At 40.4% G+C, this 18,411-nt stretch overlaps 1 protein-coding gene across 1 annotated transcript; it reads left to right on the forward strand.

Annotated features, from left to right (window-relative positions):
- Positions 1 to 2,370: 2,370 nt before the first annotated feature.
- PLEKHS1 (pleckstrin homology domain containing S1) lies at positions 2,371 to 18,306 on the forward strand (the record flags this gene model as incomplete). The annotated part of the gene is made up of 13 exons (XM_080347370.1): positions 2,371 to 2,401; positions 3,648 to 3,739; positions 3,843 to 3,949; positions 5,327 to 5,461; positions 6,755 to 6,830; positions 7,478 to 7,585; positions 8,279 to 8,374; positions 12,440 to 12,550; positions 13,583 to 13,698; positions 14,976 to 15,185; positions 15,296 to 15,397; positions 17,303 to 17,438; positions 18,238 to 18,306. The coding sequence occupies 13 exons, from the start codon at positions 2,371 to 2,373 to the stop codon at positions 18,304 to 18,306; spliced, it is 1,389 nt and encodes a 462-aa protein (XP_080203496.1).
- Positions 18,307 to 18,411: the final 105 nt, after the last annotated feature.

The following is an 18,411-nucleotide window of genomic DNA, read 5'->3' on the forward strand; positions in this document are numbered from 1 at the left end:
CTTGTGGGTCATATTTCAGAGTGCTTGTATTTATACAAGGACTATAAGAAGGCAGTCACCATGCAGGGCAAGGACGCATTGTGTTTGCTGCAGGAGGCAATACGGAGAACCTGGAAATACTTAAAGGTCTCTAAGGTCTTCTACACCATAAAGACATTTTATCTGTAAGTATTAACACAGTTTGTTTTCCTTATCTTGGCATTATATTTTTATATCTTAATCATTTGCAACATTTCATTTGCATTTTGACTGAAATGCCTCATTGCATTTCAAAAGGTTGAAAGCAATCAAATCTCTTAATGTCAGACATACAAAAATCTGAGGGAGTGTAATCATGGAATTGTTATTGGCTATTCTGAAGCAGATATAATGTGTTTAAAATGTTGATTTCTGTTGCAAAGACAATTAAACACAACGATTAAGAACTTTTTCCCAACATGCAGAGTGATATAGTACAACTGTCATCTCACAGGTTTTTATCTTCCCACCTGCAAATCTTGACTTTTGCCAAAACCTGGAAGAGACTTTTATCCTGTCATAGGTTCTTGGAACATTGTTTTGCAAGAACTGCATCATTTGCCAGTTGCGGTGACTCTGTCACTCATGTTGAAAAGAATATTACATTGCCTTTCATTGTAACCCCAGGCATGTGCCCCTACTACTGACAGTAACAATTTGACTTTGTGTGCAGTCATTTTTAGTTTTGGAAATTGCTTTTTTGTCCTTTTGTTTTGGTAGGCAATAGATGAAAACCCTAGCAGTAATTTTGTTTAACAGTCTGTCGCAGCATTTGTGCGACGAATCTTTCTCCCTAAAAGTCATGTCAGATTTCAAATCTCAAAGTTTTCCCTAAAAAAAAAGACCAAAAAATACATTATCAGAAATGCTCTGCAGAGATGTACAGAGGATGGAAGTTTGCAGTGAGTCATTCTCATTTACAGCGTGGCATTGTCTGGAACGGGAGCTGTGGAAGTCTGGAGCTTTATTTGTGTGTCAGTAGTAAAATTTGGGGTGTAACACACCCCATGTCAGGTGAGTGAGGCCAAAAAATTACCAACCATTTCTACCACTACTCCTGACCGTACCATGTTTACTTCTGGCACCACGGAGTGAATCACTAAATAAACAGAAACAAAGGAAGCTCCTGAAATCTCTCAGTCCAGCCAGGGAGCTCAGCAAAGTACTAGAGAACAGCACTTGCAATCCTTCACATTTTCCCAGGAGAGGCTCTGCAGCTTCAGGTGGAACACATGTTGGAGATTGTGTAATCTTGTTGTAGCTAAGAGACAACTTCAAGCCAAGTCACTGAAAGAAAAGGATTTGATTTTGCAAGAAATGAGAGCTTTGGGGCAAAGAGAAACTTCAGAAAAAATTCCTCAATGACCTTACAAACACACATAGTATTACAAATTGGAAATGTTAGTAAATAATGGAAACTAGATCTAGATAAACCAGCAAGGAATAGTGACATAATTAAAAAACATTCAGTGTGCAAAAAGCAGTGCTGTGCATGCAATCGATTGGCGGGAGTGCAGGGCTCATATACAAACTGCAAAGAAACAGCATTGTATTGGACATGTGGTTCTGCTGCCCTGACACCCAAATGGTGCGTTTCTCAAAGGAAAGGACCAAAAGGCAAATTAGCCCCATTTCCTGGGTAATGTTGGAGGACACATTGCAAAAGCAAGTTGACATAAATAAAAACAGATACTGTCTGTTTACCCCTCTGAAAAATCATACCACTAATGCACCTCTTTGAAAGCTGTGAAGTTTATTTCATCACGGTTGATAAGTTGCTCTGAGGGCATTGTATTAAGATTGCTACAGACTTGCAAATTATTATAATTACCATAGTATCATGACTAGATTTTCTAAGTAGATTTTAAACTCCTTAGGCCAAACTATGCATATTTTATACAGGTATTGTGTCAAGTGCAAAGGAAGGGGCAAAATGAAGTTCTGTTGGCAGGTCTCACCATTTCCCAGGCAAATTTTCTCTCGGCCTGTATAAATTTGTAATTTTTATTATTAATAATTTTGTAAGTACACTTTAATAGAATAAATATTTTATAGTATTATAGCATATAATGTATCATTTCCTTTATAATATAAAATATTAAATATGATAATATTCTTAATGAATAACTATTATAATCATGTATGTATTTCTTTATAGAGTTTTCTATGTTCATTTTTATTTAGTTTAATCACATGAATCACACGAATCACTATGAAAATATACACTTGTGAGATGCTTGTTTTCTCAGGCAACCGTGCATTCAGTGAAACGCTGCTCAGCAGGAAGCAAAGCGAAAGGAATTAGCTTCAAGGTTTTTGCTCTCTACTATCTGGGTGGAAGAAACAGCCAGGATGGCTTCTACAAGTAAAAGAAATTCTGCAGGTACAAGATTTAGTAAATTACTAAGGTTTGTCAGTATTAAGGTTGAATCAGGTTTCAATCCACTCTTATTGATATATAATACTCCAGCTGCCAAGGACTTTATGGTAAACAATAGGTGAAAACCAAGAGAAAACAGCATACTGCAAAATTTGGAGATCTCATCTGGACCTAAACTGTCTCTTAATTTTGACCCGCTTCTTTCTCCCTTAAAGAATCTGTCCTGAATGCAGCATTTCCCTTTATAGCAGAATTTTTCTTGTCCCTAACACAGAGGTTGAACTGACATTTGTAAAAAGTGTCAAAATCCTTAAAAATTAAGTGAGAACTGTAATATACGATCAGTATCTCCAAGGCACTGATGATGAAGCCTTGTCTCCACTCAAGTCAGTAGTAAAAGGGATTTCAGAACCAAGCATTTCTTGCATCACCACAAAGTCTGGTCGTGTTATATTGCTGTCTTTCCCAGAACTTATGTATATTCTCAACTGCCTCTTACTGGCAGATCCAAAATGAGGTTGACTGTCCTCCTTCCAGTCACTGAATTCTTAAAAAATCCTCATTTCTTATATATGGTTTATAGCTGAAAAAAAAATGAATGAGATTGCTACTCCTTTCATTGGGTTTTAAAGTGCATTAATAAAACTGAGATTTTGATCAGAAATCCAACAGTGATTAGGAAATGTGATTCTTAAGCTACAGCTGGCTGCAGAGTATGCAGGGTTGTGAACAAATACATTCAGGCATTTCCCCCCACCAGAGGTTTTAGCTCATATTTTCCTTGTAAGACCTTTTCCTGTTGTCACATCATGATTCACAGTGTAAGATGACCTATCCTTAGCTGTGTTTGCAACCTATCCAACTTGAATGCCATCTACAAGTTTCATTAGGGGGCTGTTTACTGCCTTTCAGATCACTAATTGTGAAATTAAATAAGACCAGACTTCAGAAGTTAAATAAGACCAGCCAAATAAGACAGGGAGTCATTATGTTTTCCAATCCCCCTGCATTGTCACTGTCCTTTATTTACAGTTTGGGCCAGTTGTCAGCAGTAACATTGACATCATGGCCTAGACTTGTATTTTATAGCTTTGGTTTGTGTTTGTCTTCTCAAATTGTAATGTGCTTTGTGGCCATTTAAACACAGAAACCCAGCACTCCATAACAAGTTCCAGTTCAAGCAGGTTTTTAATGATAGATTAATTAACAACGAAGTAAATAATGGTGCCATTCATTTCTCTTTGACTAGTGACAGCTCAAAATACATTATGTCCTGAAGGTGGAGTCTGCAAGCACGGATTCCTCATCAAATCACCACCTCTTCAACTTTTCAACTCACAGGTACACTAGCACAGATTAGTCATATTCCAGCAATCCCTCAACAAGCACCTGTTCTTTCTCTTCTCCTGAATTTTAATGAGACACATTACTTTCTCTTTGGCAGAATTCCTGGAAAAGGCGATTTTTCATCCTGTCTAAATCCAGCAATGGCAATTACATGCTGAAGTATCTAAAAGGCCAGAGCATAAAAGGCTCCATAGCTGTTGATCAGTATGTAACTCAAATGCATCACCTTTTTATTTTAAGTCATGTATCAACACTCTTAAATGTCCATTGATTGTACAGCCATTTGTTCCTGATTGAGGTTCTTGATCCAAATCCCACTGTAGTCCAGAAAAGAGACCTTTGGACTTTTGTAGGCTTTGGGTGCAACTTACAATGTAGGATATATGTAGAAGTAAAAATCCTAAATTGCTTTGATGAAATTTGATACGTTTATGTGAGTGATTCTGATGATGTGGTATCTACAAGCCAGAGATCTTGGCTCCACGATCCCAAAGGCTGCATTGCTGTAGTAAAAGATATTTTATCTCCCTTGAGGACAGTGCTGTGCCTTCACTCGCATGTAAGGAAGAGCTATGGATGGCATAGCAATGATGGGCTATGCCACTCTTAACTGTGCAACCTGTCCCACCTTATGGCTTTACAAAGTGCTGTGCAATTGTGCAGAGGTCTCCTGGCTTCCACGTAGCCCTTGGGGTTGATGCTGGCTGCCCCACTGCCTCTTAGTGCACCAAGAAACTGCTCTGCTTGGCTCATCTGGGTTGATCATTTCATTCCTCTCAGCACAGTGCTCGCTGCAGCAAGGCGGGGTGTTACGGGCTTTGTACTATCACCCTTCACCATGTCATATGTGGTATGAGATACACAGAAAGGGAACAGTAAATGTAAAAGGAAATTTATAGATTTTACCAGTCAGACTTGGAGCCTAATACTCCGGGCTCCTGGAATTGTTAGGCATGGAGGTCACATTGCTGTTGTGCATCTTCTATTAAAAGGATTTACATTGTGAAGCTTTCAAATAATTTGCAGCTTGCTCAGTGGTGTGTGGTTACATTATTACCATCATTATTGTTGTTATTATTCCTACTAATTTAACTTCTTTAGGAGTTAATGGAAGTAGTGCTTCCATTTAAGTATCCATTAAGAGCACTTCTTAGCTGTTCGTCTTCCCCCCACATTAAAACACTGTTAATACACAGTAACTTTCAAATCGAAAGTATTGTTCTGTAGTGGCTCCAAAACGTCTGCCAGGAATCGCTCTTACTATCATTTACTTTCAAGATTCTGTGTGAGACCAACAGCCCCTTTTTCAGAAATGAGGATCCAAAATCTGGATATGAGTCTTTGCAAAAGTTGATTTTAGTTTTTTGCTTGGAAGTTTTCTTCATTGAAAGACCATCTGTTTTGGATGTGTGTACTTACTTACTTGAGAATTTTCTCTGTGGAAAAATGTTTACCTTTTCCCATGCAGATATCATATTATGCTGTGCTTAGAGTAAAACATGCACAGACACATATATATATGTGTGTGTGTATGTTTGTATGTATAGTTATATAGGATGTTACATATGGTTATCTTAACAGAATCATAAATATCGAAGTTGGCATAAGCAATTCTGAAGTTATGGAAACAGTGAGGAAGATGTTTAAATGCCTTCCTGAGCAGGTGATGTCCGTCAGTACTGGAAACAGACGGTACTACTTCATTGGGAGCAGCAGGTAGGCATCGAAAGATGTGCAAATACAATATGACATTACAGTTAAATTAACACTAAGCTACTGCCCCAAGGCAAGATCCTGCTCTCCCACCCCTGCCTGTGTCTCAGCTTCTGATGGCTCAGCTCCCGTATGAAACCATCCAGCTGGTTGATCCAGTGGAAAACTGCACTTTTCTCTGCTGGGTGTTTTTTGCCCCATGGACAGGTTAATTTTTGCTGTTCAGACAGGTGAGCTGACCTTCCCTGTGGCTGTGGAAGTGGTGGGAGCATGTGGCTGGCAGTGGGGCAGCGGCAGTACATCAGTGCAGCTGTGCCCCATCAAACTGTCCCAATTAAGGGTCAAGGAATAGCAGAGAGATTTGTCTTCTCAGCAGCTCCTCGGAGTGAGGAAAACTTCCACTCCTTATGGATAAAACACAGGAAATAATCTTCCCCTGGAAAGTAGGTTGTTAGTCAAGGGAAGGAGATTGAAGTGGAAAATTCCTTGAGGTAAAAGAGATCCCAAAAGGACTGACTGGGGTGTTTACAGCTCCCTGCTCTCCCAGGCTGCAATCCTGTCCTCAGCAAGGGCAGAAACTGCTGCTGTTGTGATCAACCAAAGCTTGGTTAGGCGAGGGAGCATATTTGGCACAGTGCTCCTCTGCTGCCACTTCCCAGCTTCTCTCGTTTCCCAGCCACAAGCATCTCGGGGGTTTTTCTGCCGTTATGCAGAAGAGCAGCTGATGTGTGAAATGCTGATAAGCGCTGAAGAAAAACACATACCTGTGTGTTACCTGAGCGTGCCATCCCATGCCTTCGCCCAGGGCACTGCTCTCACAGCCCACGCTGGGTGGGAAGCGTTCCAGAATTAATCCGACTAAATCCACCGCAAGCATGAAACGGGGCTTCAGGAGGTACTTTTGTGGCTTGTTTCTCCTCCTGCTTGCCCAAACAAATTCTCAAGCCTTGTCAGCTGTCTTTAGCTACTTGCTGAGCAGCATTACACACAGAAAATGAAGCAGAAAGCGCAGTCCCACTTCTCCATCTCTCTCCCTCTCCATGTCTCCTGCACACAAACACAGCCCCCCCTGAATATCTTTTAGCCCCCAGTCCTGGGTTGCACCTCTCTGAGGTCAAACTTTGCCATCTGGCTATGGCCAGCCAAGCACTCTCTCTCAAAAGGAAAGTCCAGATTATCTGCATTGACTTCAGGAAGCGTTATTTTGTGCCCCATAGGAAGGAGTGAGCAGGTAAATGGGATTTCCTTGTGTTTTACCTGTGAGCAGGTTTTCATTTCTGTTGTTCCACCCTACAGGCAGGAAACAGAGGACTGGGTCACTGCGATATCTTCAGTCTGCAAGAAGGCAAAAAGAGATGGATGCTGCCCTCAGGTGACACGTTACTGCACTTGATTTTAGAAAGAAAGAAGTTTGTGATTTCATTAGAAACCTGTGCAAAGGAATTTTACTGTTTTTGGCCTTGCAAGTTGACTCTTGCCTTGATTCATCAGATATTCATTTTCCATATAAATGCTGTACCCTGACTTCATGCATTGAGCAGGCATTGCACAATCTGTGCTGGGATTGATTTTACATTGAAGGACTCTCTTTGAAGAGTAAGCCACAAGGAAATTAGGAGATGGTTGACATTATGCTGCAATGAATTGCACCTTTGATGCATCGGAAAGAAAACTTGTGTGTTATTCTTACCTTGTGCTTTTTGGTTATATTTACATGCTGTTTTACAAACTGACCCTCATCTAGTCTGTCAATGTAGGAGCAGCTGGAAGCTCTGTTAGTTCAAGCTCAGACCCAAGTTTCTGCACCTTGTCAGCCAGCCAGGCCTAATGTACTTCCCTACAGCTTCCACTCGGCTCAAAGTACAAGCAGGGCAAATTTATATCTGCCTGAAAAATGCCATGTAGACAACCACTGTGAGCCATTAAAAGTAAAATTTGGACTAGTGGGATGTATTGGTACATTGTAGTCCATGCCCATCTGGTGCTTGTCTCCTTACACTGCTGCCATCTTATTTCTAGAGCCAAGACCTTCCAAATCCAGAAATCAGAAGCCGGCCAGCCTCTTTGCCACTATTCTTGAATTCTGCAGATAAAACCAATTTTCCGGAAAGGCAAAGCTACCAGAAGGTAAACAGATTAGCCATCCTTAATAATGCGTTTGGTCCTAGGGGTGACTATGAAATTTGATTTGTATAGTTGCTTTATTCCATCAAAAGTTCTATAGAGCTTGTGCAATGGGTACCTGGGTGGTCTGTTCTGCTCTCTGGTGGGAGTCCTGAGTAGGACCTGGATTATATGTGTGTCCCCACAAAGGAAAGACGTCTGAGCAAAGTCTGCATGCAAGTAAAGGCAGGTAGCAAAGCAGAGGTTGATGGCAATGAGAAACAATATTCTTTGGCTGTCTCAACTGACTGGCAAAGATTAGTGGGCATAAAATAAGCCCCTGCAGATTTGCTTTGTCATGCTTTGGCAACACCATGTGATGATTGTTTTGATAGCTGCCTCCCAAATTCCTCCTATATTGTGAGTGTGCATTTCTTTGTCTTTCTCTTCAGGCTATGAAGCCTGGAGGGGAGCTGAGGTCCAGTTCCTCTGTGCCTTCCATATCTTCTCCCTCAATATTTGAACAGAAAGGAAGGCAGGCACTGCTGCTGTCCCAGAGCAATTGCAGTCCTCATCCTCTGGTGCCAAGCTGAATAGCAGTCAAGGGAGGGTTGGTTTTCTCTAGTCACAAAGTGCCATGCAAATGGCACAGGTGGAGAAAGCTGAATTCAGTTGAAGCACCTTTACAAGGAGTCAACTCTTTTCTTTTCTATACAGGAGAATGGACCTTCAGAAGACAAGAACAGGCCTAATTCAGATCCTGGTCCTCATCAGACTCAGTGTGACTCACCAAGAGGAACTTTTCCAAGTCTGGTGAGCAGAACAAATCAAACAGCTCTTGACATGTTCAGTCAGTAGAAATTACTATTGGCTTTTATCTCACCTGAGTTATCTGTAACTACAGATTATTCATCTACTTTCCCAGAGCACTGAGTTGGTTTTCACTATGAAAGTTTCCTAATTTAGTCTGTTTTCTTGTTTATCACTGAAAATAACCTTGTAAGAACTTTCTTGATATACCCTTTGTTTACTTTATCTCTTGTAGGCAGATCCTCAGAGTCTCTGTGCAGCAATTGCAACTCGTGGCAGCTCTCACAAACTTAGTGAGGAAAACTCTGAAGTTGCATTGCTTGAGGATTTGCTCCTCCCATCACATTTCTTGGCTGTGCCTCAGTCTTCCTAAATGGTTCCTTTCTGCAGCCTCTGCTAGTAGCAATTTAATCAGTGTAACTGAACTACAGAACAAGGGGTTGTTAAATCAAGGCATACCTGAGGACTGACCTTTTGTAAGCATAAATACAACTTCAAGTAATTTAGCTTCTATATCTGGCAGGAATGATTTTAAAAGATACAATGCTGGATGTTTTCACTTATAATTGGCTAAGTGTTCTGACCTGTGTTCCCTGAACAAACACCTGCAGCAGTTTCAGGTGTGTTTCAGCCATTCTCTGCCCTGGATTACAGCCTTTGCAGCAGAGTCAGCAGAACAGAAGGCACAACCAAGGCTCCACCACACCAGGATGATGTTTGGCAGCTGAGTTTAAAGCCATATTTATTAGCAGTTTATGCTATGATTTAGAGTGGCTGAGATAAAGGGAAAAGAATCTGTTCTGCTATCATAGCTAACAGAGCGGTAAGTCACATGCTGCAGTCACCATCCGTGTGTACAGGCTGGCAGCAAGTATGAGATAACACAGCTAAATTCAGTGGAAAGTAGTGAAAATAGTTGAAACTACATTGCAATGCCGTGAGCAGTTAGCACAGCTCAGCTGATGCACAGTACTTTATGAAGCTGCAATAATTCAGCTGTGAGTCTGAGCTCTGAAATGCATTGACTTAACCCTTAGTCTGATTTAACCAGTGCTGCTTTGGGTGCATACTAAGGTGCTCTTTCCATCTCTTTCTTACACATGCCTTTTCTGTTTCATTCATTAATTCTTCTCATGGTGCCTCAGAAAGCATATACTATGTGCAGCTGTTCGAGCTAGGACAGACTGACCATGAGGGTTAAAAGATGAGGAATTTGGATTTTACCTTTTCAGCCTGAAGCAGAAATAATAACAGGAAGCTCATATTCCTGTTCCAGAATGTGTGAAAATAAATAATCTTGCCATAGAGCTAACAAGAAACAAAATTGTTTGTTGATTTGATAAAAATATTTCACTTGTCTCATAAGTGCAGCATCTGCTAACATCTCTGGATCTATTCTCTGCTCAGTGATGTCTAGACAGCTGACTTCCAGCTTAATCCCTTGTATTTACATCCTGACAGAAGCATGACTCCACATTTCTAGTATCTATCTGATTCATTTTGCTTTTTATTGGTGGTTCCCTCATCCAGGCCCAGATCTTGAAAACTCTTTGGTCAGTAGCTGTTCCTCATGTAAACAGGTCTATCAGGGTCAGCTGAGTGGTGCAGGCAGGTACCCAGCCACGCAGGAAAGGTCTGGGCACCTGACTCTCTTTCAGTCCACATTTTGGAGCTACCAAACCACTTCTGACTCAGCTATTCAGTATCAGCTATTTCAACCACAGCTTTCAATACCTGAAATGCATCAAAATAAGGAGCCCTAATGTGTATTACCCTGTACTGCTCTTTACTATATTGCAGCCACCTGGGCACCTTTGTCAGGAGTCTGGTTTTAATATCTGTTAGACATACTTGATTTTTTGAAAGACAAACTCCTCTATCCAAGTGCAACACATAAATTTGGACCCTTTCCCTAAGGAGCCTAAAATGAACACTTACTCAGTTGTTCTCCAGGTATCTTTTCTATCTTGTGCTACAGACAATTTCTCCATCATCTCTTTCTCTCTCATGTAAATCTGTAGGAAGTGATCATCTTGCCAATATAATAGACTCAGGAAGGATTTCTCAGAAAAGCACATTTTATTAATGATTTTGCAAAAGCGAGTGTCCTATCTAATGGTAAGCACACAGAATAGGGCAAAAAGCCCCTGCTTGTATCCCTCCCAAATCACAGCCACAAATTCCCTCTCCTATTCCCCATTGGTTGGGCACTTCAGGGTTTACAGACTACCTGACGCCTGCCTCAGTTTACATATTTCATTCATCTAATTCTAACAAGCCCCTTCCCCTTATCAATTTATTTAAAATATGGATTCCTGGCTCTTTGGCTACCCTTCCCCCTAAATTAACTATTTAAATACAGGAATCAGTATGCATTCCGGGATTAGTTCTAAGAGACTTTGTTTTACATGAAGGATTCATAGTCTGATGTCTCTCAGTCCTTCCCCCCCAGCTGGAGTCAGGTGCCAGATCAGTTGTAAAAACAACATTCCTCCTTCAATGGCTCCTTACAAATCCACAACATGGTTCAACAGAGACTTAAAGAACTTGCTTAGCTGTATGTCTGAGAATAACTGTACATTGAGGTTAACTGCGCTGCTCTGGTTGTAAAGCAGCTGGAGGAATGGAGATGCTGGCAAACTGCTTTAGGGAAGCACAGAGCTGCTGCAGCTTCACCTTCTCCTCCTCATTGTCCCAATAAACTGCAATGGTGCCAAGGGGAAACACTGCGTTTGGTCACTGTCAGTGACCAAAGGGTCAGTTTGGGTGCTGATGGGTGCTGTCTGCTCTCTGAAATTTCCTAGGAGATAGAGGATCTCAACTCTTCACAAAATCACCTCCTATTACCTTTCTTTTCTGCAAGTGTTTACTCATTTGATTGATCCAAAGCCCCTGAAAACTCACTAGGAAACTCGTTTGTGACTTTATGTCATGACCACAGAGCCAGTCTTGTTCCTGCTGGAGTTTTCTTAGGCACCTCTTGAAGGACCCTTTGTGGGTTTGTTCTGAGTCCTACTGCATGTGCTTTTTATGTTATTTATACCAGCAAAGAACAAAGATACATTCATCGTCTTTAATTTCTATTCAATGCCAGTTTCTTCTCTCTACATGTAAGAGAGTAATTAGTTTAATTTACTTTACCTTGAAAACAGTAATATATTGTGTGACATGTTTAGCAATTATTAAAATGATCACCATGGAAACCAAGGATGTAAGTGGAGAGATAAAAAACAGTCGCATCGCAAACATGGCATGGGGAATTTTATTGGGAGGCAGCTAAATACTAATTACCATACTCTTCATTATAGTGAAGTCAACAAGGAGACATAAAAGTAAATAATTTATCTTTGTGACTCAGAAAGGTAAACTTGCTGGAGGGATTAATTTCTCCTTGACTTACTAAATTGTTGCAAACTTAGTATTTCGGGTATTTATGAAGGCAGAATATCATTCAGAACACAAAGGATTCGCTGTCAGATCTCCAGCTTTCTGTATGTTCTAGTTCATGGAGAAGTGTGAGTCAATAGACTTCTCGTTAGTCAGGAAAATCCCACATTCCTTCTTTACTTGATAGCAGTTAAAATGTGCTTAAAAAGGAAAATGTCTCCTGATCCACTTCTAGATTTCCTACAGATTTTTTTTCTAGTGTAAGGGTTTTAGAACTAAATGAAATAAAAATTATTTTGCACACAAGTGACCCTAGTGTATGCAGATTCATGCATTAAGTGTTTAACCCAACTGATTTTTAAACAAAATAACATGTTGTGAACAGGCAGTCAATTGCAACTCTCTGGTTACCACAAACCCATCTAGGAAAAGTACAGATATTAATGGCCAGTTTTGTCCAGGTGCAGTGGATCTCAAAAGTATAAGAAGGAGCACAACTACAGAAACCATGTTCACAAATCAGACTGGCTCTGAGTATGTCTTTGTTCAAGGAGAAACTTGTGTTCCCATGTTTTCTGTGGATATTTGCTGGTTCTATTACATCTCCATGTAAATGGAAAAATACACATTAAATAATCTGTATAACTGAACCTGTTCAATAGAAACCCGTTCTTTTAACAGGATAAAAATCTGGGAAAGAGTGAGGAAAATCTGCCATTGTCGGATACAGATGAAGACATCAAAAAGGATGAAGAAGACTATTACCAAACTCCCAGCAGTGTTTTAGCAAAGGTAGTTAATCAGTTGTGAGTTCTGCTGGTTTGTTAATAGTTCCAAAGAGGCGGGAGACATTTAATGAGCCAAAGAAGAACTGGTATGAGGAACTACTAGTACCTTGTAAAAGAAATAAGTAGATAAAACAGTAGGTAATAGATCTTTCATTTGTACAAGAAAAAATACACTAGACTCATTCAAAGGATCTTTCTGGTAGAAAGTGGCATTTTGACAAAAACATTGCTGATTTTGTTGAAATTCCCCAAATTGACTGTTTCATTGTGAATGGCTTTTGGCTATTGCATCACAGGTTTGGGTTGTGGATTTTTTTGCCAAAGTGGAAACTTCATTTAGAAAATGTAGCTGTATATTATTTTTATGTATTTTAACATGTAATTCTGTAGAAGCATCAGTAAGCTGCACAAAATGAAGCAGTACTTAAAAAATGCTGTGAAATACTTAAATACTTTGGTATCTGTTATACATTTCACTGTAAAACAAGGGAGCAGGAGGAATCAGACTGGTAATTTTAAGGAGATTTTGGCAACTCATTTAGCAGGCTGATTTTTCTAGGCTTCCCATGTAATTAGTGGACAGGAGAAGGTAAGTGGCCAGTGTTCTGCAGAAGTCACTGCCTCTCTCCAAAGACTGTATAGTGAAATGAAGGACATGAACAGTATGATTTTCTCATATAATCTTTCTTTAAGTTAAGCACACCCAAAGTCCAAGACTCCTTTTTCAACATGCTTAAATGAAAATGTAACAATTTTTTTTGTGGTAGTACTGGAGAATATAGCTCGTTATGTTCCATCCATCCTGAAAGGAAAACAAATGTCAGTGTCAGTAATAACAGATAACATTAACTTCTAAGTTTCAATCACCTTTCTAGCTCATGGTTTCTGGGAAGTGACTTATCTGGGGAAAGCCAAACTATATTAGGCAATGTGTTTAAACAGCATGAGCACTGAACAAAATAAGGAAATTAAGAAGATTTTTTCTGTAGGCAGAACAAGGATATTTACGTCTCATGCTGTTACATCTTTCCAACAGTGCGCTACTGAACTATCACAGCCAGACCCCACAGCTGAAGATGTTGTCCCTGTGCAAGAGAAGCCAATGCAGAAGAACCCAGTAAAGGAGAACATTTATATGTCAATGAAATCACTGTAAGTAACAACTTCATTAAGGTTTTGTAAATTAGAAGTGACACATTGGTAAAGATAGAGCTGTCATTTGTGGTATTTGCATAACAATATGTAAAGGCTGCATCTTGCTTGAATGAGTGCTTTGGTCTTGGTTCGGACCTTGTGGGAATATTAGAGTGAAATTAAAACTCATCAACATGAAATTTAAACTCATCAACATGAAATTTAAACTCACATTTTAAACTCATGCATTTAGACAGGCTCTGACTATAGGATGCAGCACTTTTGGTTGACTGATACTTCTTCTTCATAACAGCCCATCAGTTTACTCAGATACCGCAGCCAAGCTCCAGCAACCTTTCGGACAGGTACTCTACAAAGCAGGCAGCATTATGTAGTGGTTAAGAGAGAAAGGTAGACATGGAATGTTATTTCCCAGCTTTTCCAATAAGAAGTTGTGTGCTCCTGAGTAGGTCATCTCCTTCCTTCCATTTTCCCATCCAAAGAGGGATGCTGAGTTCTTTGAAGGTTCAGTGTTTGGTATATCACAAAGGCCTGAACTTTGTGTCGCAGTTGTAATGCCACAAGGAAACTTTGCAATCTCCACAGTATAGCACAGTATACTGAAAAGTGGAGAAGTGTGTCTGCACAGTAAAACCAAACCTCTTGAGCCAGAGCCATTAGATGTGACCTGCCACCTACAGACAGTCAAGTCTTATGCTACGTAGTGAGAGGCAATTGGAAATACAGACCCACAAACCAGTTTATTCCAATAGATTTATTCAAGCTCCTCTGTGGCTTTGAGAGCCCCTGGAAGGAATTACTATAGAAACCTCACAAGCCTATACCATCTGAGTTAAAATATACCAAGATCAGCTTTTGCTGCTGACCCCAGCCTTGTTTGGCTCCAGGCATTATACGGCTTATCAAATAAACCTAGAAAGTGTTCAAGCACATCCAAGTTATTGTATCTTCCAGGAGACAGCATTACATCCCTGCAGAAGCCAGTACAGCCAAGGCAAACAACCTGCATTCACTTTCTTTGTCAAGGCGTGTTGTTAGCTGGAATGTTTTCAGGCTTAATAAGTAGTCTTTAGATATTGAAAATGTTTATTTGGGGATTTACAATCCATTTTTAGAAGGAGTTTGTTTTACTTAGCTGTAATTTTGTCCACTGGATATTCTACAATAACTTGTTATTCTGTGCTTTGCTGATGGCTATTTGATGCAGTTTCAAACACAACAAAAGCACCTGGAATGGCCAAATGAGTTCATTTTTTATCACCGTTTCTTTTCAGTAGGTTGCGGGATGACAGTTGCCAGTTCAAGTGCAGAGGTGGTGGGCTCCTGCCTCCTCTCAAACACCAAGACAATGGTGCATGTTCAAGAGACTTGGAAGCAAGCGGAGACCTAAAACTCCTCGAAGGCAGCACCAGCCATCAGACGACCCTTCAGACAACAGGAAATTCATTACCACTTTCAGTGATTCAGTTGTCTGTACTGCTCAGGTAAATGTCTTCTCCAGTTTTCATTACAGAGAAAACAGACTTGTCTTCTCTGTGGGTTTCAGTTGAGGTACTGGTAGAGCATGGCTGGTCTCTGATGTTTTCTCTCGCAGTCAAGTTACAGATGAGACCCAGCTACAGAAGTTGGATATTTTCGTCCCCCTGGCTGATATTAACAGTTACCTAAAACTTACTGAAGCATCAGGACAAATATGGTAAGTTCTGGATGTCTTGTGATGGTGCTTGTCAGATGTGAATGAGAAACAATCGGTGTAGGTACAGAAGTGTACAACCGTACACATCCATGTACAGTTTTCACAGTGCAGAACAGGGCAAGGACAGTGTGTGGGTACTGCAGTGATTCCTTTCTGCTCTGGCTCTTCATGTGCTTGAGTTTCTGTTTATTTCAACTGCTGATGAAAAGGGCTATATAGAATCAAGACCCCTTAGCATGCTGTGTAATAATTAGTGAAGTAGTCCCACTACAAATGCTTTTCTTCTAACATTGGTGTGAAATCACCTAATTAATTACTGCTATTCAGTTTAAGCTTTGATTTGGTGAACCACCGTGATGGAATGTCTCAGAGATACATCGCAGGGATATATCTTGTGATAGGGTAAACAGGGCCTTTCAACTAAAAATCTCACAGGCTTTAGTATAGGTGGCTGATAACCCTTTGTTATTGATGACAAAGCCAAAAATTAGGAAGCACATACAAGGGGTAGACTTCAAGTCCCATTCATTTGACTTCTGTACCCCCTTATGTACACTTAAGTCTTGTGAAGAAAAAAGAGATTTGTGGAAAGAGGTGACAGTCCTTTGGAAAGACATAAAACCTGCCTGTCATTGGAAAGGGTGACAACAAGGAACTTATGGGCACAGAAGGAATTATTGCCAAATCTAGTGAATTCAGTGATTCACTCTATTTCATCAAATCCTTTCTTATCTTTTTTCCCTTTAACCTATTAGCCTGTGTCACTTATATTATTGACCTACATCACACCACTTTAATTTAAGAAATTTAAGTAGTAGCACCTGCAGAGCATTCTGAGACTCTAGTGTGAGCTGTAAGTGAAAAACTGTTACCTAAATTAACCTGACTTGTGGTAGATGCCAGCATAAAATTATCTCCAAATTAATCCCAGCACTGGTTTAGTGGTAAGAATGAGTGCTAGACAGAGATTTTAACAAGTAGGTGTTACAGGCTACAGCGCATACTTATTAGTCTCATTGGAAATTAGCGCTCTCCCTAGACTGTCAATATGAATGAATAGGATAAAGAAGAGGGAGTAGAAAAAAGGCTCAGTGCGTACTTGTGTGCTACCAGTTGATCTTTCGCTGCCACGCAGCACTGACACTGCCTTTTGCTATTCCCTCATCTTCACACCGATCAGGGGCACTCTGTGCACAGAAAATCACTTTGTTTTGGCCACTGACAACAAGAAGAAAAAATACCATTGTAAAAGGGACTGGAAATGGGACCCCATTCTAATAATTGTATCTACATGTAAATTTACAGAGCTTTCTCAGTGGAAATTCATATTGAAAGAATTTGGAACAGAGCACTAGGTCTGACTGTCAGGTCAGCTAGTTCTAAATAGCTTGTCATCAAGGAGGGTCTATCAGAGACCAGCAGGAAAGAGATACTGGAATTTCTGTAAGGGTCCTGTCGGGACAGCAATGGATCCTTGCAGTTATATCATAGATAAAACGTGATAATAAGTTTTAATTCCATTATACTGGGATGACTTTGGAAATCATCTCAAACACAGAGCTAGAACACCTGCAGCAGCATACATGGACCTGCGGTGAGCCTGGCCACCTGCTTTTGGACTGGAATCCCCAGCTCCCACTGATGACCTTGCTTTAATAGCACCAGTCACACTTGCTAACAGGCTGCAATGTCACGTGTGCTTTTAGGAGGACCTGTTTGGATGGCTGAAGCAGCTTGGTTTCAGCTAGAACCAGATCAAAAAGATGCAAGGTCATTCAACCAACCTATGTGTCATTTCCAGAGGGCAGTACCAAAACTGCAATCCTGTTCAGCCATTGCCGTTCTGTTCACAGTAACTGGATATCCCATATGTTTTCTTTATTGTCTGTCATCCAAATATCCCAGTGTCTCACAGTGGGCTGGTCCTTGCCGACTGGGATGTTTGTTTAATCATGGAGACCATATAGTGGCAGTGAATGATCTGCAACCCCAGGACGTGGAGGAGGCTTACTTCTTCATCAGCAGGTCCACAAGAAAGGAGGTGAGCTTGACCAGCCTGAAGGTGATAGTCACATGAATGAAGCCAGAAGAGAAAGCAAGTTGCTTTTTGTGTTTCAAGTGGCTTCATTCAAACCAGTTTACTCTGTTTTGAGTGTGGCATTAATAACTTCAGTAACAAATAGCTCCTCAGCATCATTCCGATGTCGCATCTCTTATTCCTGGGCTATTTGGAGAATGCAAGGTCAGCACCACTGTGTTTAAGGACTTGATCTCAAAGTCTGAGGAACCCCAAGAGATACTGCTGGGCAAGCATGACTTAGAGTTACATGGTACTTTTTGGCTAAGGTCCATGAATCACAAACTTTGGGAAATAAACAGTTGCCTCCAGTGGATGTGTAGTTGATCATAGTTGTTTTGGGTACTGAGGGTAGAGCCCAAACTCCTGCCTCCTCATGGTTAGCAAGCGCTACGCATCTCCTTGTGTGATACCCCTTTTTTTGAAGAATGTGGGAGATTTCCAAGTGGTGCCTTAACCCCACTGTGGTCTACTACATGTTGATACCTATGTTTCTCAGAGATGGAGCCATATTTCAGTATGCAGGTTCTCTGACCCATAACGGAACACATTCATATTTGAATTTTGCTGAGAAAGTTGAGGTCATTGGGTTCTGTTGCCATCTAAAGAAAAGCAAGCTAATCTCAGCAAGGAAAAAATACTCACCTCTTTTAACAGGGCATTTTTATTTAGCTGGTTAAAATATACATCAGGTAGTAGCACAAAAGTTGATCAGATATAACAAGGTATAAAAATTTATCTCATTTCTTTTTCTTTTTTTAAGGTGAAACTTACTGTTTGTAGGATTCCACATTCAGATATCTTCCATGTTAAAGGTTGCTCATGTTCCTGAACAAAAAGGCATCATTGACTAAGTAAGTGCCGAAGTTCAAGGGAAAAGATCAGGGAGAAAATGTGATACATGGAGGTATATGGAGGGTATATGGAGGTATACATA

The sequence above is a fragment of the Nesoenas mayeri genome, assembly GCF_963082525.1.
Source record: "Nesoenas mayeri genome assembly, chromosome: 7".
Lineage (NCBI taxonomy): Eukaryota > Metazoa > Chordata > Aves > Columbiformes > Columbidae > Nesoenas > Nesoenas mayeri.